The sequence below is a fragment of the Mirounga leonina genome, unplaced genomic scaffold (genome assembly GCF_011800145.1).
Source record: "Mirounga leonina isolate KUSES-001 unplaced genomic scaffold, KU_Mleo_1.0 Mir_173, whole genome shotgun sequence".
Classification (NCBI taxonomy): domain Eukaryota; kingdom Metazoa; phylum Chordata; class Mammalia; order Carnivora; family Phocidae; genus Mirounga; species Mirounga leonina.
The window spans coordinates 70,485,456-70,513,129 of record NW_023270447.1 but is presented as its reverse complement, the minus strand read 5'-3'; the positions used below and the strand labels follow the sequence as shown (position 1 = coordinate 70,513,129).

At 51.8% G+C, this 27,674-nt stretch overlaps 2 protein-coding genes across 2 annotated transcripts in view; both read right to left on the bottom strand.

The window, feature by feature from the left end:
* Positions 1-318: 318 nt before the first annotated feature.
* On the bottom strand, positions 319-17,540 carry PEF1 (penta-EF-hand domain containing 1). The gene is made up of 5 exons (XM_035019244.1): positions 17,448-17,540; positions 7,927-8,242; positions 3,694-3,849; positions 3,059-3,202; positions 319-1,346 (listed from the first exon to the last, which is right to left on the bottom strand). Exons 1-5 carry the CDS (start codon positions 17,469-17,471, stop codon positions 1,117-1,119), a joined length of 870 nt encoding a protein of 289 aa, XP_034875135.1. The 5' UTR covers positions 17,472-17,540; the 3' UTR covers positions 319-1,116.
* A 5,836-nt stretch (positions 17,541-23,376) lies between these two features.
* The window catches only part of COL16A1 (collagen type XVI alpha 1 chain), a 50,028-nt gene continuing 45,730 nt past the window's right edge, over positions 23,377-27,674 (bottom strand). The window contains exons 67-72 of the mRNA XM_035019241.1: positions 27,060-27,104; positions 26,002-26,190; positions 25,577-25,643; positions 24,665-24,841; positions 24,409-24,486; positions 23,377-23,715 (exon numbers count right to left, since the gene is read on the bottom strand). Coding sequence (XP_034875132.1) covers positions 23,513-23,715; positions 24,409-24,486; positions 24,665-24,841; positions 25,577-25,643; positions 26,002-26,190; positions 27,060-27,104 — 759 coding nt within the window. The 3' untranslated portion in view covers positions 23,377-23,512. The remainder of the gene's footprint in view (positions 23,716-24,408; positions 24,487-24,664; positions 24,842-25,576; positions 25,644-26,001; positions 26,191-27,059; positions 27,105-27,674) is intronic.

The following is a 27,674-nucleotide window of genomic DNA, read 5'->3' as shown; positions in this document are numbered from 1 at the left end:
ATAAAACTAGGGCTTGAGATAATAAAAAGGCCATGCTATGAAGTCTGGGGTGGTGCCTGTAGCCCAGAGCGCCAGTCCTAAAACGGTCATAAAACACACGAACCTGGCCAGGTCCTACACGTCAGCTCCACCCTGATAAATGGGACCAGCCCCATGCGGGCCACGTCCCCCTAACATGCTTCTTCCTGCACAGCGTAGTGCACAGAGCGCACTTAACTGTTCGTTGAGCGAAGAAGGGATGAGTGGCTGAAAGGACGCGCATGCGTGAATCGCGCAGATGAACCAGCAGCTAGGAAGGTGGGATGGGACACAGGGGACTCAGAGTGTTGTCCTTTTATTGAAGCTTACAGTTTCACTGAACTTTTGGCCCCGTAAGAAAAAAACACACACACAAATAAAAAAAGAGCATTGGCAGTGGGAGGTGGCAACTGTCCCCTGGGGATTAAAGCCAAGCAGAGAATGGCAGGCAAGGGAGGGGTCCAAGCTGCAGACGGGGAGCCTAGCCAAGGATGCCCAGAGAGCAGCCTGTCCGAGCTCCCTGAGCAGGGACGGCACCCGGGCAGCGAGAAGTCAACGCGCGCAGATTTGGGGCATGGGGCTGGTGGAACCCAAGCCACTTGGTCCCGCGGACAAACCTCTCTCATGCTTGCTTAGCTTCCACTTTGGAGAAACTGGGTTCACTGGACAAGACAGTATGGGTGAGGGGGCTCAGGTGCTAATGGCAAGAGGCTGACAAAACACTCACGGCTGGTGTCAGGGCGCAGAAGGGACAGCCAGAGGCTGGAGCCCAGCTGACTGATGTTACTCACTCTACTGCAGTGACTGGCATCTCCTGCTCCTGGCGCAAGGCTGGGCCATTCAAATGCTCAGGGCTCTAAGGACATTCAGCTTCCAGGCCTCTCTCAGGTCAGGCCACTACCTGTGTGGCCTCAGCCCAGGTCCCCACGATTTGGTGACGGGGAGACTCCCGGCCTTCTTCGGAAACAGCGCTGTATCAGGCAAGGGAGAATCTTTTTCTAGGAGGGGCAGGAAAAGAGGAGAGGCCCACACGCCTCTCCCACTCTCAGGAGCCAGGAAAGGTCCCTGGTACACTCCATTCTCTCCAGAGGGGCTGGCTCAGAGCATCCGAGAAGCTGTCATGGTGACGAAGTCCTCGAAGCTGAGTCGGATGTTGCCCTGCACGGCTGTGTCCTTCTCCCGGAAGGCCTCGGTCAGCACCTGCAGCTGGGTGCACACCTGGATGAAGCGGTCTAGCTGCATGGCGGGATTGGCGGAGCGTGGGCAATAGCGGGAGACCAGGAGCTGGGTGAACTGGGGACTCAGGTTGTAGCCCATCTGGGACAGAGCTGCGGAGGAGGGCACAGATAACAGGCACAAAACCCTGCTGTGAGCACCACCGTCAACCAGCTCTGTGGAGCCCAGCGGTGCAGGGGACTTTGAGAGGACAGAAGGAGGAAGAAGTCCCTAGGGTCTGCCCAAGATGGTGGGAGCCCAAAAGGGGCTCTGTCTGGATGATCCCCTTAGCTGGAAAGCCCCAATCCCTTTCTCCAAATCTCCATTACTCTCTGTGCAATCAGACCCATAGGGTCCCAGAATGTCACGGGGCTAGCCATGCTCATATGTGACTCATCTGCTTTACAGAAGGAAGCCTGAGCCCCCAAGAGCCCCCTGCCCAGGGTGGACATCAGAAGCAGTGTGGCAGAGAGGGAGACATGACAAAGGCCTGCTCTGGAGTCAAGAGAGGCCCTTGGCAAGTTGTTTAACCTTGTTAAGCCTCTGTCCTATCATCTCTAAAATGGGGATAATACTTACCTTGTAGGTTCTAGTAAGGACTAAGAGAGGGGATCCTGTAAAGCACTTGGCACAGTGCCTGACACATAATAAGCCCTCAGTGTTACTTGTTAAAAATAATAAAATCATCATCACCTCCCCAGGCAAGGCTATTGCTGGGCGGTTCCAAGGTCACCGCCTATGTGCTACCCTGTCCCCCCACCTGGGAGGCTTCCTTTCTTCCTCTCCGCGTATCTACCAGCCCAGGCTAAAAGTTCCCCTTTTGCTATGTGGCCCTTAGGCAAGTTGCCTAAACTCAGCCTTGGTTTTCTCATCTGCAAAAGGGCAATAATAAGAGATCCCTCAGGTAAGAGTGGGGAGGAACAGACACTAGCTCTCGCACGGGAGAGTGAGTGATGTAACACAGAAGTGCTTATTCCAGTGCCTGGCCCACAGCAAGCAGTCAATAAATACACATTTTGCTGTGACAGCATCACCCTTACCAATACCCATGACAGGACTGGGCAAAAGAGGAGGTGATCAGTACAGTCATGCAGGTCATGTCCTTTCCCTTCAACCAGGGCGCAGATACGGTGAGCTCACCCCCACCACAGAGCTCCTCAGTCTTACTGAAATCCATGGCCGGGGCAAGAGGCCAGGTTCTCTGGGGAGCCCTTTCTCCCTCCCAGGTGGCAAAACTCCCTGTCAAATGCTTATCACCCCAATAACCACCCATCTTCTAAAGTCAGAATCGGAACCGGACCTGGAGCTATGGCCTCAGGTCATCTTGAGCCGACTGTCACTTTTAGCATGGTCTGGGTCCCAGAGTTGGGAAGGAAACTGCCTTCTAGCAGAGATGGCAACAGAAACCACCTTTCTGAGTCCCTGTACAGGGCTCTTTCCATTCAGCATGCTAGAAACCAGAGAGGAAAGAGCCACACAAGCCACATGTCCTGGTCTCGGGGTGCCCTGGGCTACCGAGCTCCCACCCCCGAGGCTCCGGCTGGCTGGGTCTACCTCATCCAGCACAGCCACGAGTGCCGTCCCGAGGGGGGTGTCCAGCCCTCATCCCGGAACCAGGTGTTCCCTTGCCCTGGATCTTGGCTCAGTGCCCCAGCCAGGTCACAGACGGGACGGAGAGTGGGCCTGTGCTGGTGCTGAGAGCAGCATTTTACAGTGCACATGGGCATTTGGCAGCCAGAAGCTAGAGAACACCGGCTTCCCCGTCAGGGAATAAAGAGAAAAGTGGGGCTGGGCCTGTGCACTGAGCCCCTCCAATGGCCCTCACCTTGCTGCAGCTCCGTGGAGCTGATGGAGCCGGAGCGGTCCCGGTCATACTGCTGGAAGAGGTTCTTCCACTGCTGGATGAACTTCCACAGGGCTGAGAAACCATAGACGTCGATGCGGCCTGACTTCGTCTTGTCAAACATGTCTTGGGTGGGGAGGGAAGAAAAGCTTCAAGACTGAGGGCCAAGGGTCCTCGGGTAGCACCCGGGCCAGAGTACAAGACTCCACAGAACCACAGGCCTGAGGCCCAGATGCCTGCACCTGAGACATACTCTCATCGAGTGTGGACCAGCCCCCGCCCCTGGCCACCCTCAGCCCTGGCCCTTCCAGAACCACATTTTCTCTGCACACCCGGCAGCTGACCCCACTCTGTGCCATCTGCTAAGGGTGCAGGGAGTCCCATTCTGCAGAACGGAAAACCAAAGAGCCTGTGACTCAGCAGGGTCTGCAACTTGAGAAAAGATCTAGGGGAAAGAGCTCTCAGTCTAGAGGATCTCACCTTGAACCCAACTTCCTGCCTGAAATCCTCCCTGGCTGAAAGAGCTCTCCTCCGAATGGTTGCGCACCCGCTGTCAGGCGTCAGGTGGCTCTGCCCCACCTCGAGCCCACAGCCCACGGGGAAGGGCTAGAACTCACTTATCATCATGAGGCATGTCTCGTCATTGAAAGAGGACCAGTTGGAGTTGACCAGAGCCTGCTTCAGCTCCTTGATGGAGATGTAGCCACTGTGATCGGCATCCACTGACTGGAACCAGGAGTAAGCCTCAGGATCCACATTGGGAGGAACGCCACCTGCGGGAAGGGGTGCAAACCAGAGGAGTCAGAGGCCGGTCTCAAAGCCAGTCCAAAGACATGCTGGGGAGGGCCAGCCTCGGTGCCTCCTGGGGGACAGGTTTTCCTTACCCACAAAGCCTCACAAGTCCACCTACCCCGTCTTCCAGCAAGCCAACGGCCTTACTCTGATGGAAGACTCAGAGCAGTCTCTGAGCGTAGACTCAACGAGTATCTATAGCTGGCTTCTACTCCGTGAATCTGGGCTTTTCCTACAATGTTCAGTCAGTTCTCTCTTTGATCTTAAGTTTCTAGGGAACGGGGACTTTCCAGCTGACTACGAATGCTCTGAAAAGAAGGATTCTCTCTTCCCCACAGCCTGGGAATCCAAAAATGTTTGCTGAGCAGTTCACACACACAGCCCAGAAACAGGTATTTTGAGAGTCACAGCAGCAGGGGGCTCTCTGGCGTGGGAACCAGGTCTGACCCGTCTGATTTCTCCATCACAGCGGCAGTAGACATATTCTACCAGGAGCCACCAGAGTGAACATGGCCACGGAACTCCACCTCTTCTCGTTCCCCATCAGCTCCAACGCAGGGGAGACATCTCTGACACCTCCTCACCCCCACACACCCAGAGAGCTGCCCAGTTCTGTGCCTCCTCCCCGTTCCTATGCACCTGCCCTGGTTCAGACTCCTCTCACGTGGATTGCTGTAACAAACCAAAAGGCCTAACCAAATCATCCTTACAGCTACTCTCTGCCACTCTTCACTTGCTACCGAGTAATCTCTAAAATCCAGCTCAGTTCTAACTCCTTTCCCCACCCCCCGCCTCAACTCAAAACTCTTTCAAGGTTCCACTGCCTACAAAATTGTCCAGCATCCTTAATCCAGCATTCCAGGTCCCCCCGCAACGTGGCCCACTCTTGCCTACCTCTCCCACTCTGTCCCCCTCACAGCTCTGTTCCAGCCCAGATGAAGTATTTGACTCACTTAGCCATTCCTGTTTATTCCCACCAGAGGCCTTACTCACTGTTCCCTACCATGGACCCCTTCTCCCTCACCTCTCTGCATCATTTCCTGTCCTCCTGCAAAACCCAAATAAAATGCCATTCCTTCCACAGAACCTTCCCTATTCCTCCATCTTTGGACAGGCTTCCTTCCCCTCTCCTTTGCACTCCTTCTCTCTATGGCCTTGATCTCCTCTGTACATGTTTTCTTCTACCCCCTTCCAGGTTAGAGTTGGAGCAAGCTGTGGGCAAGCTCCCCGCCTAACTCCTTTCTGAGTCCCCAAGGGCTAGCACGGGGCCAGACCCAGACAGGAAAGGTGCTCCATTCATGCCAGAGCTGGCTTCATGGTTCTAGTCCCAGCTCCCCCATTTGCGGCCTTGATTTATTTAAATTCTCTATTTCAGTTTTCTTATCTGTAAAGTGAGGACAGGAGCATCTACTTCACAAGGTTACTATGAAGACGTAACACATGAAAAGCCTGAAGCATCTGGTACAATCTAAGTACTATCTATCTGCTGATTATCGGTACTGTTGTTGTGGTTCAAATAGCTTTGGGTGTCTGTCAGAAGGTGGAGGAAAAGATCATTCACTTGGAAAGACATGCAGAGTGAAGGGGTGGGAGATGAAAGTGGAGAAGCACATAGGCCTATCTTAGCAAAAAGCCAGACTTTCGCAGTACTGGAAAGCCAACTGGGTGAACTGGCCACCAAATGGGCTCCTTCCCCCCAGGCAGACATCAGAGGCAGCCACGGGCCCTGGTGGAGCACAGAAGCCACCACCTAGTCCCCAAGGTGAGGCCCGAAGAAAAAGGTCTGCTTGACTGAGGGCCTAGGCTGACCTCCATGGATGGGAAACCCAGGCAGGTCCCACAGCCCCTTCCTGAAACAGCAGCTGGGCCACAGGGAGTGAGGGCCATGGCCCCGAGCGAGAGAGTCTCTGGGACACATGGTCTAGGCGGTTTGCACGAAAGAGCCCAGGCTATGGAAGCAAGCAGCTCTGATCCTCACCAGCTTGTGTGACTTCGGACAAACGACTGGGTTTTCTGAGTACTGATGGCCCCATTCCAAAAAAGGACCTACTTCCCAGGGCTGTGTGATGAGTAACTGAGGTCACAGCAAAATAAAGCTTTGGCAAAGGGCCTGACAACGTGTGCGGGCACATCTTCCCAGAGGAAGGACTGTCTGGAAGGAGGAGAAAAGAGTTGCGAAGGGAAGAAGGAAAGCAGGCGGCAGGGGCAGAGGGTGTTCAGAGAACTCCAGCAGGACTCAGGTGGACGGCAGAGAGGGTCCACGGCAGGCGTGGAGGCCAAAAAGGCCCGTTGGGTCTCGAGCCCCTGTAGGATCTTTCCTGAGGGCAGTGGAGCACCTTCGATGGGCTAATCTGTCTTGCAGAGCAGTGGTGCTCACACCTTAGATCCTGGATTCATCCAGTGGGGCTGAGGTGGGGCCTCCCAGGTGACTCCCCTGCAGCTGAGCTCCAGGGAGGCATGAGCTGCGCTGGAGAAGAGGAATGGAGGCCACATGAAAGGAAGCTGCAGAAGATGGGGAGCAGCTAAGAGTCGGAGGCACATCTCTCCTCTCTCTGCAGCCCCAGACATGATCTCTGGCCTCTGGCCCTAAAGGGACAAGCCTCACAGAGAGGGGCTCCTTTACCTGCAGTGACCTCACGCGGGCTCACAGGCAAGAGTTTAGAAGGCTGAGGAACTCCACCATGAAGCTGCTGAGCTAAAAGCAAACAGGAGCTTAGGGCTCTGACAAGATAAATGCCGCTGATTCAGTGTTTGGAACCCCCAAGGTGTGAGCTCTCCGTCAGGGCCACCTGCCTGGGAATGTGTGCTAAGATGCGGCAGCTTCCCCGCGGGGCCGTTCCCGGGAGGCCCTGCAGGTGCACCAGAGTGGTTCCAGGCTGCATGCTGCTGGTTTTGTCTCCTGGGAATAAGCATTCTGTGAAGAGGCCGACTGAGTGAGTCCTGGAGTTAACAGCGATCTAGGCACTCACCTTCCCTGCCCCCGTCTGAGGTCACTCGGTCATTTGCAGGGAGCCTGAAGCCCCCCGCCAGGATTCTCCACGCTCTCCTCCCCTACCTTGTCCAGCATCTCTGCTCTTTACCCTCCCTGCATCCCATCATTCTCCTACCTGCCTCAGTATCTCTCAGGGGTGAGGCCCTTGCCACAAACGCTATCACATTCATGCGGAATACCTCTTTGCTGAGAACGTCCCAGAATGAGTCCTCTCATAGAATATTGCGTATTAAGCCCTTCCCACTGTACCCAGCGTTTACCTGTACCTTCTCATCAAATACTTATTAATAATCTTGTCGGGTAGTGGCATTCACCCATTTTATGGAAGTGGACATTTAGGCGCAAAGAGGTGAAGTAATTCAGTCAGGTCAGTAGGTGGCCTGATCTCAAAAGCCCAGGCTTTCAATAACTACACTATCTTGCCTTTCTATATAGAGTGGCCAGTCTCCCTCACGTAGAAACGGGTTCTCTCCACGGCACACTGCTTCTAGTTGTTTGCTAATCCTACCCTCTCCCTCCCCATAAGAGCACCGTACATCCTCTCTACTGCCTGGTGGCTTGCAGAGCCCCTGCAGGACAGCAATATCCACTCCCATCCTACTGATGTCAGGCTTGACCAGGGGATGTGATCTGGCCAATAGAACGTGAGTGGAAGAGATGTAAAGTACTTCAACACAGAAGCTTTTAAGAGGCATTGTGCATTCCTGCTAACCCTCCCGATCTGTCTAGCCACGAGAACAGCCTATCCCAATTAAGGGCTGCTCCTTCCACCTGGATCTGGAAGGAAAAGACGCACGGCACAGAACCTCGGCAGCCAGACCCACAGCTGCTGGCATGTAAGCAACAGAAATAAATGCCGTCGTCGTAAGCCCGAATGAGTCTGGAGTTACTGTTACCATGGCAAAGCTAACTCGCAGACGCGTTCTGCTGATGCAAGCTGCAGCTACAGGCAAGATGCTGGGGGCCAGAGACCAGGCTGCCTGCACACCCACAGGAAGGGCAAGGATGGGCCCTGGGGAATGCAGAACAAAGTCAGAGGCGCCTGGAGTCCAAGAGCCCTACTTACCTGGAGGAGGTCCCTGTCCATAAGGCCCAGGATGCTGGGCACCATAGGAATTCGGAGGTGGCTGACCATAGGGGCCCCCTGGGGCCGCTCCACCATACTGTCCTCCTGGAGTTCCAGAGGGGAGTCCCCCAGGGCTCGGGTGTCCATAGGGTCCCCCACCAGCTGGCGGTCCATAAGGCCCTCCGGGGGCAGGACCCCCTCCATAACCGCCACCGGGGGGTACCCCACTGCCATACTGCCCTCCACCATGGGGGGGTCCAGGGTAGTAGCTGCCCGGAGGGGCTCCGGGCGCTTGTCCTCCAGCTCCTGAGCAGCCCTGCAAGAAGAGCAAACTATCAGTCAGAATGGTAAGGCCAGAAAACAGCCAGTATGGCACTGTACCATTATAAAGCCCGGCCACTGCCACTCTTTCAACTGATCCTATAGGCAGGGCTGGAATTATGACCTCATTGCTCAGATGGACAACCTGAGGCTTCTAGAGAAGAGAAAACCTACCCAAGATCATACCACCAATGACGTGTGGAGTCAGGGCTGGAATCCTGCCCTCCTGGCTCCCCTTTCCATCACACCAAGGGCTCCGTGATGGCTTGGGATCATGTCTGGTTTGCCACTTTCTCCCTAGCCCCCAGTGCTGAATGCATGCTCAGTAAATAATTATTGAATGAATGAGGAGGCAAATGAGCCAAAATCCCAACCCCTCACCCTGTGCTACGTCCATCTCTCTCCATCTCTACCTGGAGGACTCACAGTGCAAATGTGGTCTCCACCCTACAACCCGACATTCTTCAATCACAAATATATCCATAGCATGGGCTCATTTGCAGCATATCTTCCTCAGCCAAGAATAGCTCGAGATACAAAAGCATGTCCCCTTCTCACTCGTGACTCTGGAGACAGGCAGGGGAGACCCTGCTCCTCAGGCACCAGAGTACAATCAGTAAGAATCAAAAAGACCAGTTTGAGTTCAGGTTCTGCCACTTACTAACTGGACCAATGACTTCCCCTCTCTAAGCCTCAATATCCTTTGTTCTAAAGGGGAATAAAACAGTGCCTACCTCCCAGGTTGGAATGCGAATGAAATGAGACCAGGTGTGTGAAGCGCTTTGACACGGGAGGAAACCCCAATCCAGAAAAATCGCACATAGACTGTGTAGAGGGGCCGGGACCCAGGCCATCTGTCCCTTAGCGCAGACAAGGGGGTGTCCCCTCTCTTGTCCATGTCCCCACACCACTAGCCAAGGATCCCCAAACTCAGTGTTCAGCTGCAACTGCCTACACGGCAGAGAGAGCCCCAACACAGCTGCAGACAGGCTGGGCACAGAGGCACGGGGAGCAGCTGGGCCCAGCTCTGAGGAGGGTGCCATCTAGACATGCTGTAGATAAACCCAGAAGGCACACTAGTGGCCTAGCCTCGGAGAGCCTGGACTTGCTCTTTTTATTGTGTTTGATAGCTTCTGAGACACTTGCCCTCAAGGCTGAGGCCGAACTCACACTTCATCTAAAGGAGGTCTGCGGCTCAAGGAAGGGGGGCTTCTTGAGGGGGGCCGGAAGCAGGTCCTTCCACCTTCCCCATTCAGCACGGTGGGAGCTCTGCTGCCCTGGAAGCCTCCAAAGCAGGCAGCAAGACTTCTCTGCGGTGAAGTCATGGGCCACTCTCAATCCGAAACTCTGCACTCACCAGCTGAGTTCTCACTGTGGGCCCCTGGCTTCATCTCTCTGAGCCTGCTCCTTCACAAGCAAAATATGATAATCTCTCCCTCACTGGGTCGCTCTGCTGAATACAAGACATAAATGCAGCAGAATTTTGTCAGTCTTACTTTTAGCTAAAGACTCTTTTGATAAAATAAAATTTTAAAAACTGATAAAAGAAAGTGGCTTTGGTTGAAGCCCGGTGGGGATTCCAGAGCCCCGACCATGCAGGGCCCCCTCCTTTGTTAGATGCTGAGGGAGCTCTGCAGATGCCACATAGTGACTCAAAAGACAGTCTGAAAACCACTGACATAAGAAAACAAGTTCTTACAACAGTGCCTGGCATAAAGCAAATGATCTATAAATCTTGGCTACTGTTATATTACTCATTGTCAGCAAAGCCCTGGGCCAGGTAAATTCTTGGGGAGGGGGTATATAAAGGTGAGAACCAGTCTGAAGGAGCTCCCAGTTAACTGCAGAGGCACGGAAACGCCCTCCGTAACATCTAACAAAACTGCCAAAGGAACCGGGTGTTTCCAAAGCAGGCACACAAGCCGTGAAAGGAAAGAGGGTGAAGTTGAGGGAGTTTCCATGAGAAAGCAGTGTTTGAGCTGGGATGAAAAGAATGAAAAAGGGGCGCCTGGGTGGGTCAGTCGGTTAAGCGTCTGCCTTTGGCTCAGGTCATGATCCCAGGGGCCTGGGATCGAGTCCCGCTCAGTGGGGAGCCTGCTTCTCCCTCTCCCTCTGCCTGTTGCTCCCCCTGCTTGTGCTCTCTGTGTGTCAAATAAATAAATAAAATCTTTAAAAAAAGAAAAGAAAAGAAAGGAATGAAAAAGATTCCAAGGGAGTTGGAGCAGTGTGATGGGAGGGATGTGCGGGAGGTGGTCATCTAACCCCTTCAGTTTCCGGATGGGGAAACTTAGAAGAGGGAAAGGGACTTGCTCAAATCCCACGGAGCTGGAGGCAGAGGTGGACCTCTGCCAGGGCCAGACCACCTCCCGCCACACCCGGGCACAGTAACTCCTGCTGCCTGGGCTACAGTGTTCTTTCCTTAAGCAATAGGGCACAGGATGCTGGCGCAGGATGGGAAGAGGGGTGGGGACCCTGCAGAGTCTGGGCACACCCAAAGAACAGGCCCGACACCAAGCCAAGAAGTAGCTGCTCCAGAAGCAGCCTGGTGGGCAAAGCCATAAACCCTGGCCTAGGGCACCCGAGGCCCAGGCCTTCCCCCCTGGGATATGCCCCCCGACCAACAAAGCAGGTACTGCCAGGCAGGTCTTCTGACCTTCCCACTGCCACATTCCAGGGGCCTGCTTGGGTCTGGTGCAGTTTGGCAACTAAACCCTCTCCTCTCTGCCCTGCGTGAGAGCCCTCACCTGCACAGTTCACAGAGCATTTTAACAAACACACAAATGCTACCAGCAGAATCCTGCCAACAGTCCTCAAACAGAAAAAGGGAAGCTATTAGGAGGCTGCTTTTCAGATGAAGAAATTGAGGTATGCAACCCGCAATGACTTCATCCAGCAAGCATTTATAGAGTGTACCGTACTAGGCATGGGGCGCAAAACTAAACAGGGCCTGTCCCGGAGGGTCCCATCGGTGATTCGGATATAGTCTGATCGGTGCCATCAGAAAAGCCTACTTAAATGCTATCAAGGAGGCACAAAGAGAAGAATTTATTCCATTTGTTGAATGATGGATGAGCAATCAACTGAAGCAATGCAAGGGGCGCCTGAGTGGCTCAGTCAGTTAAGCGGCTGCCTTCAGCTCAGGTCATGATCCCAGGGTCCTGGGATCGAGTTCTGCATCACGCTCCTTGCTCAGCGGGGAGCCTGCTTCTCCCTCTGCCTGCAGCTCCCCCTGCTTGTGCTCTGACAAATAAATAAAATCTTAAAAAAACAACAACAACAACAAATGAAGCAATGCATGAAGTAGGTCAAGGAAAGCTTCCTGGAGGAGGCAAGAGTGATACTGGAGCTGGCCGTGAAGGATGCCTAGGCATTCCCCAAAAGGAAAGCAGGAAAGGATATTCTGGACAGGAGGGAGAAGACAGGCACAGGCCTGTGAGTGAGCACCAAGAGGTGGGGGGATGGCTGGAAAGCAGGGGCGGGGGCAAGGATGCAAGGTGAACTCGGAAAGGCAGGCTCTTTACACTTTCTTTGACCAGGCTCCCTGCCTGCTGCATTTCAGTTAGCGGGTGAGTTACTGGTGTCTTAACGTACTTTCTGTCTGTCTGTGTCTCCTCCACACAACAGTGGGCGCCCCAAGGCCAGACACTGGGCCTCATTCATCAGGGTACCCAGGTTCCAGCACAGTGCCTGGCACCTGCAAGTCTCCATAAATATTTGAACAGATGAATACCGCTCTGAAGAGTTTGGGCTTTATGCCTGAGGAAACAGAGCGCCATAGAAGGGTTTCCAATAGAGGAGGAATGTGATCAGAGCCTTGTTTAGAGAATTAATCAGCAGCGGGGTGGAGCCCAGGAGCTAGGCAGGCAGGGCTTGAACCAGACAGCAGACTTAGACATGGAGAGAACAGGATGGATTCTGAAGCTATTTCAGAGATAGGCTAGACATGACTTGACGACTAATTCGATTAGGGAGGAGGTGGAGGGGGAAGGAAGGGGAAGTGTTTAGAATGACTCAGGTACCCAGCAAGTACAGATGAAGTGCAGCCACCAACTGAGGCAGAACCCGGGCCGGGGATGATGGTTCCCAGAGTCACTGAGTTGTTAGTGAAGGTCTGAACCAGACATGAAAACCGGAGTCCCTGACTCCCTGTTCTTTTATGCTACTCCACGCTGCCAACCCTTTTGAGACTTTTTCCAAGAGCATTTCATGTTGATCAACACGAGATTGTGGAAGGAAAGAAGGAAGGGTTCAGCAACCACAGCTTCTGAAGCATCACAGAAAACTATCCGTAGGTCTTCCCCCGCTCCAAGATTTTATTTTTAAGTAATCTCCACACCCAGTGTGGGTCTCAAACTCAACCCCGTGATCAAGAGTTGTAAGCTCCACATGCCCCGCTGCCTGAGCCAACCAGGTGCCCCTCCCTAGGTCTTTACTGATGGCACATAAACTACATTTGATATACTGGGGTGGGGGAGGGGGCGATTAACATTTTCCGGAGGCTCTGCTAGGTGCTTCCAGTTCAGCTGGCTCCCACTGATCCTCAGTCCTGTGAGGGAAGTGCTGTTACCCCCATGTTACTTACAGATGAGAAAATTAAGGTACAGAGTTACTAGTGTGCCTGTGATGACACGGCTAGAACAGGTGAGTTGGGATTCACAACAGGGCCTCTACTCTACTACCCTCTGCCGTGTTCACTCAACTGTGACTGAACAGGGACTGTCCTCAATATAACTGTCAGACGTGATAGATTTCTACAGTGGACAGGGCTGAAGGGGGAAGGGCTGGATTAGGTGATCTTTCCGAGGCTTCAAGCCCAGAAATCAGGGAGACTCCGAAGAATCTTACTCTTTTTTCACCTCTGCACCTAGACCCAATCTGAGAGGCACAGTACTGTAAGAGATCCCAGAGAGCCTCCAGTCCCACCTCTCAAGAGAGGATGGAATCTCTGCAGCACCATCTTGAATCTGTTTGCATTCCTGCAAGTGATGGGCAGCTCACCTCCTCCTAAATAACCCACTCAGGAAGTTCAATATCTTCTTTTGGTTCAAGGGTTCATTCTTCTACCCCCAAGACCCCCGTGAAGTTCAGAGATATCAAAGGTTGGTCCATGTGGAGTCCTGATGGGGAAGGAAGTAGGCTGCCTTGCAAAGAGGCCTGTGCTCTGAAGCTGTCCCTCAAGTGTCAGCTGGAGGAGGCTAACGCACATTCTAAGGGGTTAAACAATCCAGAAGACAGGAGTGGTTTGGGCATTCACCAGCAGAGCCTCCTAAAATATTTAAAGGCAAGAAACCTGCAGCCAATAAACAGCGGGCCAAGAAATGTCCCAAGACTTCAATTACCATCTGTGTGCTGACACTCCAAAATCCTTCTGTCCAGCTTCATCTCTCCTGAGCTGCTGGCTGACCCACGTATCCAACAACCTCCTGGACCTTCCCTCCAAATCTATTCCTCCCTCTGTGTCCCCATCTCAGTGAATGGTACCTCCCACCCAGTCCCCCAAATCTGAAGCCTTAGTGCCCTCCTGGGCACTTCCTCTTTCCTCCCCTCCATCACCCCAATTAGGCACCAAGTTTTCTCAATTCTACCTCCCAAATGTTTCTCAAATCCATTTTCACCAGGCCCCCATTCTCTCTAATCAAGGATACTTCATCAGCTTTGAGACCGGTCTCCCTGCCTCCAGTGTCTCCTGCATTGGTCCATTCTCACAGTGCCCCACGGTACCAAGTCCAAAGCACAAATGAGACAAGACTCTTCTACAACTCCCTCATTAGTCAGGATGAAATCCACACTCCCCCGAAAGGTATACAAAGTCCTTGAGGATCTGGCCCTTGCTTACCTTTCTGGTCTCATTTCTCAGCCCTTTCCCCTTCTTCACTCGGTATTGATCTCCTGAAATTCCTCCAAAATACTGGGCTCTTGTCAGCTGACCTTTGTGCGTGCTATTCCCTCTTTCTTCAATCAGCTAATGCCTACTGGTGATTCAGCTTTTGGTTTCAATGTCACCTCCTTCAAGAAGCCTTCTTCCCCCACACACTTAGTTAGGCATCCCTCCTGTGCTGTCCTAGTACCTTACACTTACTCCCATTTAGCATTTATCACACTGATTCCACAATTTATCTATTTGTATCACTCTTTCCTTGGAGTATTTACTATATGCCAAACAACACACCAAGCACTTTACATGGATTAGCTCCTTTAATCTTTACAGTAACTCTTGAGGCAGGTGCTCTTATGACCCCATTTTAAAGAAGGGGAAACTGAGCCTTGGACTTTGGCAAGAAATTTCTGTGAGGAAATGGCGGAGCAGAGATGTGCAGCCAAATTTCTCAGTCTCAGAGCCAAGCTCTCAATCACTGAAACCCATCAAACTGGCTCCCCTGCCCAGGACCCAAGGGCACTTGGGTTTCACTACTCCAACACCCAGACCATGCTTGAGGACCCTGGGGCTGGTGGCAGTGGAAAAATTAATAAGAGTTTTGACTCCTAACAATTGGTTGGAATCCTGCAGGGCTACGTTCTGGGTAGAGGGGAGGCGGCACTAAGCCTTTGTATGCTTTGAAACAACCAGGTATTTTCTTAGAACACCCTGGACCGGAGCTGCACAGGCGGACAAGGCATGATGGCAGGGATAAAAGTATTTCTTCTATTCTGGATACATTTCTCTCCGTGCTCCTTTTCAGTATTTCACTCTGAGCAGAAGCCCAGGCCATGTGGCGTAACAGCAATCAACAGCAGCAAGAACCTCCACCAGGGACGCCTAGGTGGCTCAGTCGTTAGGCATCTGCCTTCAGCTCAGGTCAGGGTCCCAGGGTCCTGGGATCGAGCCCTGCATCGGGCTCCCTGCTCAGCGGGGAGCCTGCTTCTCCCTCTCCCACTCCCCCTGCTTGTGTTCCCTCTCGCTGTCTCTCTCTCTGTCAAATAAATAAATAAAATCTTAAAAAAAAAAAAAAAAAGAGACTCCACCAGGCACGGGCACACACTTGGTATCAACAATGTGCCAAGCTCACTGCAAGTTTTAGCAGTTTGTCTTCATTTCAGCCCTATGAAGTATTCCTTTTTAAAGGTGAGGAAACTGAGGCTCAGAGCCCATAGATGGTTTGTCCAAGGGTATGTAACTATTAAGTGCTAGAATTAGGATTCTAGCACAATTGTATCCAACCTGGAAGTGCAGGCTCCTAATTTCTATGTCACTGCCTCTAAGATGCACACAAAATACCTCCAGAAGCTTATTAAAATGTAGATTCCTGGGCCCTTCCTGGGCACAGAATAGGTCTGAGACGGAACCCAAAGTATGCACTTTTCTTTTTTTTAAGATTTATTTATTTATTTGAGAGAGAGAAGGAGAGAGTGCAACAAGCAGGCACAGAGGGAGAGGGAGAGAGAATCCTAAGCAGACTCTGGGCAGAGCCCAGAGCCCAACACAGGGCTCGATCTCACAACCCTGAGATCATGACCTGAGCCAAAACCAAGTCAGATGCTCAACGAACTATGCCACCGGCGCCCCCAAAGTGCTTTTTAAACAAGCTCCTAGGTGATTCTGATACAGACCATCCACTGAGAAACAATGCACCATGGCAATGTTTTCCCAAACTGTGTTCCTCAAGAATACTAGTGTCACCAAAAAATGACCAGAAATTTTAGAAAAAGGGAGTTGGGGATGGGAGGGAGTTCCCATGGTTAAAAAAGTTTAAGAAATACTGCATATTCTATCCCTCTCTGGCAAATTTACAAAGCATATTAACAAATTAAGAATTCTGAGATGCTTCATGTTGAACAAACTTATTCAGCTGTGTTTCACAGAGTGTTTCCCAAACTTATTTAACCACAGAATCCTCCTCTATTAGCAATACCTATTAACATTTCATAAGACCCAACAAACGGAATGGAGCTTCAGGAGCCCTGCTAGGTTATACTTCCTCCTAACCTCAGCCCATGCTAGCTTTTTTTCTACCTCTGCTAAGTATGCAACGAAAGGAGTTCTACATTCCAGCCCTGGCCTCACTCCCTCACTTGCTATATGTGACCTTGGGCAAGCCATTTCACCTCTTTGGGTTCCTTCCTCAGCTATAAACTAGGGATAATAATCTCTACTAGCATGCTTACGGGGCCTTCATCACTGAGATTAAAAAGGTCCAAATACTGTGTACAAAAGCCATACAGAGCTGCACTTCCTCACCATTCTTTTGGCATGTGACTATACTCAGTTAAGTGCTTTCTAATATCCCAGGTAATTCTGTTTTCCTACTTTCCCTGCATGGGTTTTATCTCCTAAATTAGCATGATCTTGGAGTCTAGAGAAAGATCCAAATACTAAAATACTGTTACACTCTTAGAAGTACCAAATGCTTTACAAGCATGACTTCATTACTACTCATGACAGCTCTCTGAAGTAGACCCTATTATTGGGCCCAATTTTAGAGAGAGGGAAACAGGCTCCAAAGGCTTAATGGCTCATAACTATTTAAGTGATGGAGCCAAGGTGTGAACCTTCTTCTGCCTCCAAGCTGAACTTAACCACTCTACCTTATCTGTCATCCAACAAAGGATTCTGGCCACAGAATCACCTTGCTGTGGTGTTCTTGGCTGGATCAAAATGGGCAGGGGAGTGGGGAGGAGGCATCTGCTGACAGCTTCCGGGTTCTGCTGCCTGCCAGGAGACTGCAGGTTAAGTTCTGTGTCTTCTCTGGGTTTCACTTTTCCTATGCGTGAAATGGAGGTGTTAGACTAAGCAAATAAGGTCATTCGAGGAAACTGCGGAAACCACAGATTCTCCTGATGATTCGCACGCAGTGTATCAGGGGTGTATTTTTATCAGACGCCCCGAACGATGCCGACGAAGCCAGTGCTCTAAATGCTCTGTTGGCGTTGGTGAGCCCGCCGGGAGCCCCCGCGGGAGTCCTGAGAAGGTGTGGGGCCCCAGCACAGCCCAGCCTGATTACGTGGGGTCCAAGGTCCCCAAATCCTCCCGGGCGCGACGTCAGAGGGGGCGCGACGCGACCTCCCAGACCTGTAGTCCTGCGTGACGCGAGACAGGCGCGACCGACCAGCCCTTTCGCCTTCTCTGCCGCGCGAGACCTCGCTGAAGCCAACCTCAGCGTGGGAAGGGCGCGGAGAATGCCAGGAGAAAGTAAAGCGGGGTCCGGGCCTGGACTCGGCGAGGCCCCTACTTGGAATCGCCCGCCCCCGCCAAAAGCACTCACCTGCCCGTACGGGTAGCTGGCCATGGCGACTCGACGTCACACGTTGGCGAGGGGCGGGGCTTCCCGGTCCTAAGCCTGCCCCGCCTGGGCCTGGGTGTGGCCGCTTCTGATTGGATGTTCTCTGCTGTCAATCCTGGGCGCATGGGTCGACGGAAGTGACGTTCTAGGGCGGTGGTCGGGTGCTTCTGGGAGAGGCCCTAGGTGCTCAGGCTTGGGTGAACGTTTCCGGAAATCCCGTTCGCTTACTGGCGGGGCTGTTCCTCCCTTTCCTGCCCTAGGCCCCAGGGACGCTCAGGCCCGGGTATTTAGGGAGAAGCTTGGGTCGGTTGTTGTAGCGGTGGCCATGTTTTAACCTGGCAAATGGGACGCCTGATAGTGGGTAGTTGCAGTCGTCACTGTAAGTTTCCGCCCGCCGGAGGAGGGCCCAGGCGGTTGCCGTGACAACCAAAACAGAATTAGGCCTCCTGGACAGGATGGAGGCAACGGCGGAAGTACCTCGCTCTAATGTCATGACATCAGTTACTAGCTTTAGAGTGAAATTTGTGGTCTTTGGAGAGGAAAATGCCAAGTCCTCAGAGTGGGAGGAAAATTAAAATCATCTGGGGTCTCTTCTTTAATAAAACGGGATACTGTGGTCCAGAGAGGCAGTGACTTGCCCTAGTTCACAGTAGGTTGGGGGCAGAGGTGGCCTAGAACTGGTGTCAATGGATGCCCAGTTCTCAGTAGGGAACTCTTGACTAGTCCCCAAAGTAAGTCCAATTCTGGTGACTGAGTGACCACATATAGTCATGTACTTACTTGCTCTTGGTGGTTCAGGCTCTGCACTTGTTTGCATGCTTATTTGACTAATTTGTTAAGTTCTTCCGTGTGGGCATAGACTGTGTTGTGTTTTGTTTTGTTTTGTTTATTTGACAGAGAGAGACACAGCGAGAGAGGGAACACAAGCAGGGGGAGTGGGAGAGGGAGAAGCAGGCCTCCCGCCGAGCAGGGAGCCCTTTTCGGGGCTCGATCCCAGGACCCTGGGATCATGACCTGAGCTGAAGGTAGATGCTTAACGACTGAGCCCCCCAGGTGCCCCAGATTGTATGTAGTTTTGCTTGTCATGTCCCCTGTACATAGTACAGTGCCTGGCACTGTATTTAAACACACACACACACACAGAGCAATAAATGAGTAGTGTTACAAGGTGTTATCCATTCCAGACCATCTTTCTTTTTTTTTTTTCTTTTAAAGATTTTATTTATTTATTTGACAGAGAGAGATAGTGAGAGAAGGAACACAAGCAGGGGGAGTGGGAGGGGGAGAAGCAGGCTTCCCGCCGAGCAGGGAGCCCGATGTGGGGCTCGATCCCAGGACCCTGGGATCATGACCTGAGCCAAAGGCAGACGCTTAACGACTGAGCCACCCAGGCGCCCCCCAGACCATCTTTCTAACCCTCTGGCCAGGCACTCTCCAAAATCACTGTTTCAATTCAAATATCACCTAGGGGAGGGGGGCATTCCTTGACACCACATCTAAAGTAGCATTGCTGCCCCACATTCTAGACGTCTATCATGTTACAATGTTTCATTTTATCATAGTACTTGTCAGTACTTGAATTGTCCTCTTTAAAGTTTAATGTATATTGTAGCATTGTCCTCTTCTTATTCACTCCTATATCCCCAGTGCCTAGAACAGTATCTGGCATGAATTTAATAAATGTTACTAGATATCATCATCGTTGTCATCGTTGTCGTCGTCGTCCTGCATTGAATTCTTACTAGGTGCCCGATGTTGTACTAAGTACAATGTGTTGTTTCATTTCCATCGCAGTGCTTTGAGATAGATATTACTACTCATTTATAATGAGGAGCTGAGGCTGACAGAGGCTAAGTGATTTCCCTACTAGCAAAAAGATAAATGGAGAGGTCAGGATTTGAACCCAGGTCCACATCTTTTAACTACTCAGTAGTTTAACTACTAAGTAGTCTTGTCTTTACCTTTGTAACCCCCTACCCAGTCCAAAAAAAAAGTAGGTAGAATTGCACTGCAAAATCTCAGAGAGGAAGAAGTCTTACAGTCTGGGCTGAAGGTCAAGGGGTATCTGGGGGGGGAGAAAATAGGTGACCCCCAGACTACAAACTGGGGTCATGTGATGCACATTTTATTCCACAAATATATTAAGCCTATTGAGTTCCCACCCCTTATCAGGCTCTGTTCTAAGTGCTGAGGATTAAATTTCTATGAAAATCTCACCCCCCTAACCCCCTCTGCCCAGCAAAGGGCTCCTAGGAGAACGTTCTGTTGGATATCTGTGCACTTTGGGAGCATCATCTCTCAGGTACTGAAACTAGCCAAAGCCAATCTCCAGGGCTATGCCTCTGAGGACCTGGGGCAGGCCCAGGTGTGTTTATTTTGGAGCAAGCTGGATAACAGGGAGATCAGGAATTCCAAAGACTGAAAAACAATCAACTCATTTCCAAAACCTCAACTACCTGAGGCAGACAGAGGTGGGTGGGAAAGTTCCTGTTATTGTTTCAGCTTTAGCCAAAGGGGAAAACTTGGATTCCAGCCCTTTTTAGAGCACAGAGCACTTTTCCTGAGTTCATGGAAGCCCTGTGGTTGACCCATTAGAGGTGAGGCAGAGCTTGGTAATGGAAGGTCCATCAACTGGAAAATATCACCTCCCCTAGGGACACATCATTCCTCCCAGGCATTCTGGATCAGCTCCAAGCTCCAGTATTGCTTGCTGAGAAGGAATACCAACAGCCACCTAATTATTGTGGAATTAATTCTCTTTGATTCCAACTAGATCCAGTTCTGAAGTTTAAATTGCAGTTGGATGCTGTGGATGAGAGGTTGATTTGCAGCTTTCCACAGAACCAACAGAAAAATGAGAACAGCAGACGTGGCATTTTGGCCACACTCCCCTTCCATCATGGGATCATATAGAGAGTACATTGATATATTCTATTCCCATAAATTATTCAGGACCACACCAGAAGATCTAGTCTTATAAGGGGTTAACAAGCCACATGTGAAGAAAGCGGCTAGATTTTGTTGAATTCTGGTGACAGGGGAAACTCTTTTTTTTTTTTTTAAGATTTTATCCATTTATTTGACAGACAGAGACACAGTGAGAGAAGGAACACAAGCAGGGGGAATAGGAGAAACAGGCTTCCCGTGGAGCAGGAAGCCTGATGCGGGGCTTGCTCCCAGGACCCTGGGATCATGACCTGAGCTGAAGGCAGATGCTCAATGACTGAGCCACCCAGGCGCCCCCAGGGGAAACTCTTATGACAAATGGGAGGATTTAAATTCCAGAAGGCATCAGATTTGGGATTTTTCTCTGCAGAATAAATCTGCAGCAGCCTTTTCTTCCTCTTATAGAGCAGAGCGTTTCTCAAATTAAGGATCCTCCAATCCACTTTTTTTCACTTTGCTGTCAGTGAGCAGGCAAACCTGACCAACACCCCCTTGCAGAAAACCCTTGCCTCCCACTGCCTGCCCTGCTCACACTCTGCATTCCAGCCACAAACGACACTGACCCCTGCACTGTGCCCCTGTCACTCAGCATGCTGCTCTTAACCACCTCTGGACCTTGGCATGTGGTGGTCCCTCCGCCTCCATCGATCTGTCTCTAGACAAGGTTAGGTCCCTCAGCCCTGCGCTCCCCTGGTGCCTGGTACTGCCCCACCATCCCACTTTATTGTATTTGCTTGTTTAACTCCCTGCTCTCACTGTAGACACCGTGGGGGCGGGGGCCAGATCCGTCTTGTTTGCCTCTGACTCCCCAGAGCCTATTACAGTTCCTGGCACAAAGTAGTGAGAGGAAAACGGACTCATCAGGTTAGATTTTGCCGATCTGAATGATCTGTATGCTGCCTTCACAGCCTGGAATATACTAAGAAATGAAGACCAAAGAATAACATGGCAGGAATGTGAGAAAGCTGCCTGAAGCTTGTGCCCCTCCTTCCTTTCTCTTCAGCTTACCCAGCTCCTGAATTTATGAGCAAAATCCGTGGATTTTTTTGCTGACCACAGTAACAGAAGACACTATAAAATTCAGCTTTCCATCTGGTTCTTCATGGTCCAAGAAAATACAGCCGTTCCAAACTCCAGGGAGACAAGCACTCAAATCATGAAAGTTTAAACCAGCCTGTTGTAGACTCCCCTAAGAGCTGCATGAATGTGACTCAGGAAGAAAAGTGAAGAAAGCGTCATTTACTGTGTAAGGATCAATTCCCTGGTGGCCCTCGAAGGGTAGGAGTTTGATGTTTCCCCATAGTGATAGTCCCCTTTGGCCTTCAAAGCCAACCCGCTTGATCCAACAGCTGGTCCTTGCTTCCCTCTCCACTCACGCCAATGTGCTCCTTATCATGATGCCAATCGTCAGCACTTCGCAGACTGGGGCCCAAAGTGGGAGCTGGCCTTCCAATAGGAATGCTTCAACATCTGTCCTCATCCACTGTCCAAAACTGGCTGCTATTTCAATGCAAAGATGATGCGTTTGCTTTTTAATGTTGGATGTTAGAACCAGAGTTAACTAAGAATGGCTGATGAGGGACAAAATAAGAATCGACGCCCCGTTGATCTAAAAGTGTCACATGAGATACTCGGGCATGCTTGGGAGTCTGCCCGATGTCATTCCCTTGGCCACTGGCACACCTCTGCTCCTGGCAGGAAGAAAATAGGTTCTGAAGGCAAAGGTTCTGAAAAGCCATGAGTAGGCTGGTCTCCTGGTATCCGGGGCCCAACTGGAGAAGGGAATTTTCAGAACTGTGCTGGAAATGTCGGCTCTGGAGAGATGGCAGCCAGTTGGAAGACTTCAGGCAGTTTGGATAAGCATCTAGACTCTGGGTGCATTTCTGAGCTTGCTCTGTGATCTCTTTGAAGTTTATCCAACTTGAATTAACCTTCCAGAAAGCTGGGACCAGTAAAAAGCCTTTCTTTAGAAGTCCCTCTGGATGTGCCCTGTTGCTTTCTCACAGGGCAGCCAGCCCATCAGGACAAGAGATGTGAAAAGGACAGAAGGAAGAGGCTTGAGGTGGAATGTTTCCATAATATTCAACTTGCTGTCTTCCCCCACCCTTTTCTTCCTGATCTTTTTATATAGAGAGAAGGAGACAGAAGATAGATCACCAAATTCCCAGTGGACTTTGAAGACACACCCCCCCCCCCCTCCGCCGGGGCTTAGATCTGATCATGGCTTGCCCATGACCCTTTTGCACTGAGGCAACCTGTTTCTGAAAGCCTAGGCTAAGATGTACAGGAAAAGCACCACACCCATTAGATGAACAAAGTTTAACAAAAGACGCCATTTGCAGTCCAGGAGAGCTGGTGACAGGGCTGTGCAAGCATCAGGCAGAAGCTTCCATTTCATTTCCTGGAGAAGCCGTCCCTGGTTGCGTAGGCCGGGAGCTGAAGCCTATCTTTCCTGTTTGCACAGACGTTCTAATGACAGAATTACTGGAGCAGTGAGAAGAGCCTGCTCGCTTGGAGAGACTGGCAGGCAGGCGACTACACCCCCGCGCTGGGTGGCATTTCCCCAGGTGCACCCTGGATCGGCTCTGGGCCACTCTCGAGAAGTACTAAACACCAATTTCTCTGGGGAAGCAACCAGGAAGGGCCCTCTACAAGCCATAAGTGGGGCCTTCAAGTCTGCTTTTGGCTCATTTATGGGGACAGGCTATGTGACGCCTTCTCTGACTTCGAGAAGTGTGCCCCGAAGGGCAGGACACAAGGTCCACAGGGGACCAAAGCATGACTCGGAAGCGTCTAGAGAGGAGAGCCGAGCTGGGGGCACCCTCGACAGCAGCATCCCACAGCTCTGCCAGTTGACCGCAGACACGAGAGAAAGGCCCTTTTTTTGACCCTGGGCCCAAATGACAGGGGGATGACAGAGAGGCAGTGGCAGCAGCAGAGAACCCCGTGGAAGTGGGGTTGCAGGTAGTTTTGTTCATTTATTGATAAAAAAATATTAATAGCAATTAAGAAAAACAAAACATTCACAACCCATCATAGAGTCCTGTAAGTTTCAGCCAAATGTTCCCAATAGAGTCCTTCATCTGACAGAGCTGGTGATTTCAGCCGAAAGGCCCCTTCATGTTCTTCATGGGTGGGTACTGCTGCTCCATGGGCATGGCCCCAAAGCAGTCAGAGGGGTTACAGTGGCCAGCCTTGCCTGGCTGGCCCATGGGACCCGGGGGGCCGGGGATGCCAGGAATGCCTTGCTGGCCCATCGGTCCAGTGGCGCCCATCTTGCCATACCCTGGAGGGCCCTGAGGACCTGGGGGGGGGGGAAGAGTCAGAGAAGGAAGGTCAGGAGACCCAAGTGACAAGAAAAGAAGAAATCGTGGTCGTGGTAAATAATACCTTACGTGTGATAAATATTTGTCAGGTTACAACAGGTTTTCGAGAAGACCTGATCTGATCCTTACGTTAATGTAACAATAACAACAATATTACTGGCCAGTTTTATTGGGAGCTCCTGTGTGCCAGGCACAAGGCAAGTGCTTTTGATGCATAATTCAATGAATCTTCACAACGATTCTGTGAGAAAGAAACTATCACCTCATGTTGTAGATGACGATGCAGGCTCAGAGAGGTTGCCCACGTGGGGTAGGTGTTCAGTGAGGCTAGGTCTCAGAGCCAGGCCGGCAGGCTACAGTCACTTCTCTTTCAGGCTCCACAGCCTGACTTAGTGACCTTGTCAAGTCTGGACAGCCAGGATGATGCTAGCAGGACTTGAACTCACCTTCCCTGGCCCCACCATATCCAACTACCTTTCCCTGTGTCCCGCTAGCCTGGTTTAGGACTTGAGGACGGGCCCTGGGTCCTCCACTCCCCCCTCTGCACACCCTGGCATGACTGTAAATGGTGGCTGATAGGCCTGTAGTTATTTGAGGTTCTACACAAATACACTGTGTTGTAGAAGGAACATTCTACAAGATTCATGCTCTCACATTCTGGCTCTTCCTACCTGGGGGGCCGGGGAGACCATTTTCTCCTGCAATGCCGATACCATTGTCCCCCTTTTCACCCTTAGTACCGGGCAATCCTGGGACAAAAGAAATAAAATAAGTCCTATTCCTGAGCAGAAAAATGACACGCCCAGGCAGATTATTTGAAACCCACACATGCACACGAATGTCAGGGTCATGATAGACCTCATGCAATGCTCCTGTTTGCCCCCAGAGAGTCCCAGGTGCGCCTGGGGAGCTGGAGGGCAGAGCTACCTCTCATTCCTGGCACGCCCTGCCGTCCTTCCCTGCCGATCTGACCAGGGAGTCCGGGTGACCCCGGAGCGCCTGGCCGGCCTGGAGCACCGTCCTTCCCTGGGGGCCCTGGGCGTCCCGGAGCTGCAGCCATCTCCATGGGGAACTGCATCCTGGAGGTGTAGTAAGCCATCCTCTCTGTAAGAAAGGCCAGGGACCGGTCACAAGGTGCCCCGGGGCCTCACACCGGTGCAGGGGGGCTGCCAGCATCGAGTCCCAACTGGCCTTGCTTCAAAGGGGAGTCAGAGCAGGGAACACGGGGGCTGATCTCCTGAGTGGCCTCCCGTGCCCTTGCCTCCACCTTCCTCTGCACAGTGGTTTCTCGGGAGCACGGACCTGATAATGGCCTCCCTCCCCTCCAACACCCTCATTAGTCCACCACTGGCTTCACAATAAAGTCCAGACTCCTTGCTTGGCATTCAAGCTCCGCTCCCCAAGCAAGATGGCTAGCCCCATCAGGACAGGGTCCATGTTCTCCCCAGGCCCTAGCATGGCAAGGCTGGATGAACAGATGAACAGGAAAAAAGCTTAAAAGTGAAACCACCCCAGCTCTCTTACGGTTGCTGCTCGCCCCTCTATTTAGAGCTCACTTCACGCAGACTCGTTTGATTTCAATTTTCTTGTCTGTCTCCTTTGCTCCAGTGGGGGCTCAGGGAGCGCGGGGGCGGTGGGGGGGAGTCATTTTATCTCTGAACTGAGCAGGTGATAAGGAAGGTCTGACGTCTAACTGAACATATGCATGTAAGTTGAGGGGGGTGGTGGGGTGCCTGGGGAGGGGCACTGAGCTTGAAGGAAAAGGAGGCCAGGGCAGGGTGGAAAAAGAGCTGGGAAGGGCCAGCAGCGCCCACCACTGCCCAGCCAGCTGCCAATTACCATCAAACATTTTAATGATCTCTTGTCTGATGAACCTCTTGATTTCATCATAATTCACCATGTCTCCCTGAGGAAAACAAAGAAAACCTGCCTCAATTATACTTCCAAGCCTGGTGCTCTCCCCCCTGGGAATAGACCTTATGGAAATAAAAGATAAGGAAGGAACAAAGCTTCTAGGAGCCTCCCACAGGTACTTAACCCAAGGTTCTAACCCCCCTGAAATGGTGCAAAACACAGCGCATTTTTGTGGGGAGAGGGTTCCCAAACCTCCCCCACTCTCCCCCACACAGGTGAAGCATCTATATGGGAGTCATGCTCTTTCCCTCAGAGGGTCAAGCAGGAGCTTCTAAAATGGTCTCTGCTCCACCCACCCTGTCTGCCTGCTCTGTGGGACCGTGTCCCTGGCTGCCAGGCTTCCTCCTTACCATGGAGCCAGGCATCCCGGGCAAGCCGGGGCTCCCCACAGGCCCCGGGGAGCCAGGGTGGCCTCTCTCTCCTGCCGGACCCGGTGGCCCAACAGGCCCCATGGAGCCACTCTTGCCAGGCCCGCCAGGCATGCCGGCTCTCCCCTTCTCTCCTGCCTGGCCCTTCTGTCCTGAAGGTCCCAGATCACCCTGCAAGGACAAGAAGTCACATCCAGCATGGCCACTTCATGATGTCGCAGCCATTGGCCTTTCTCTCTCTCCATCCCCCCACCCGGCCCCTGGCATCTTCCTCTGACAGTGGCCACAGCATCCTGACAAGGACTCCAGAGCGGTCCTCTGAAAAGACAGTTTTCGTGCCGTTACTTCCTGCTTAGAAATTCTGATGGCTCCCGCCCACCCTCAGGATAAAACTGGATTCCTTGGCCAGACATTCAAGATCATTCGTGATGTGGTCCTGACCACCTCTTCTCCAGGCCCATCTCCCCGCCCCTGCACCCACAGCCATACCTCACTGGTTAGAACTCTGCTTCGGCCACGCCGTCTTAGCCCTCCCTGCCTGGAATGCTCTTCCCCTCCTTCTACCCGTACACTCCTCCCGTTCTGCTGAAATGCTCCCGTTCTTTGCACAGCCTCCCTGACTCCCAGGCTGAGTTGGGTGCTATGTCTAATCTTCTGAAAAGGCTACCGTGCCCTAGTGTAAGTGTGACCGGACTCAGTGAGCGGTTATTGTTCGGAGACCTCTATTTATCCAAGGCTGGGACAGAGGGTCTGGAATGTAAGTGAGATCAAGCAGACGGCTGCAGCATGAATGAATGAATCCATCCACTGGTCAATGAGTGAATGAACTTGAGATTTCTATCCTCCCAATTGTAGCTAAGAAATAGGCCCATGTGAGCAGTTTTTAGAGATGAGGTTGCTCCAAGTTCTGAGTTCTGCCCAGGTTTTCTTCCTGCCCACTGGCCTTCCTGTGTCTCCTCTCCATGGCTTAAGTCATAGCATAGAACTGGCCTTCATCACTCATGAGTTTTTCCCCTCAAAACCAGCCAGTGCCCACTCACCTTTGGACCAGGGGGTCCATAGAGTCCCTGTTTTCCAGGGGGTCCCTAGAGGAAAGCAAAAGTCAGGGGTCAAGTCTGGGCAACATCTTTGAGCCATTCTGGGGAGGTAGGTGCCATGAAAGGACCACCTTCCACGGCCCTGGGGCCTCGGGCTGTGTCCAGCTGGGCTCTGTGTGAGGAAGGACAACAGCCTCCTTTTTGTTGGTTGACAGCTAGAAGGGAGCATGATGTTTCCCAAGGCATGGCCTTGTGTGATCATGTTGGTTTGGTCCCTTGTCACAGACAAAAAGAGGTGAGAAGTCAGAGCAAGAGGGCCAGTCCACGGCATATTGGAGGGCCTGGCAAGAGCTGGTGCCCAGGAAATGTTTGGAGTCTATCACCACCACCACCACCACCATCACCATCATCATCACCATCATCATCACCACCACCATCATCATCATCATCACCATCATCATCACCACCACCATCATCATCACCACCACCATCATCATCACCATCATCATCATCACCACCATCATCATCATCACCATCATCATCACCACCACCATCATCATCACCACCATCATCACCATCACCATCATCATCACCACCATCATCATCATCACCACCATC

What these genes read in the sequence shown, in the direction of transcription:
- PEF1 (XM_035019244.1), bottom strand. Translation starts at nt 17,471, where the DNA reads ATGGCCAGCTACCCGTACGGGCAG. An exon ending in GACATGCCTCATGATGATAA is followed by an intron (nt 3,203 to 3,693) that starts GTGAGTTCTAGC and finishes TCCCCACCCAAG; the next exon opens with ACATGTTTGACAAGACGAAG. An exon ending in CTCCACGGAGCTGCAGCAAG is followed by an intron (nt 1,347 to 3,058) that starts GTGAGGGCCATT and finishes CCTCCTCCGCAG; the next exon opens with CTCTGTCCCAGATGGGCTAC.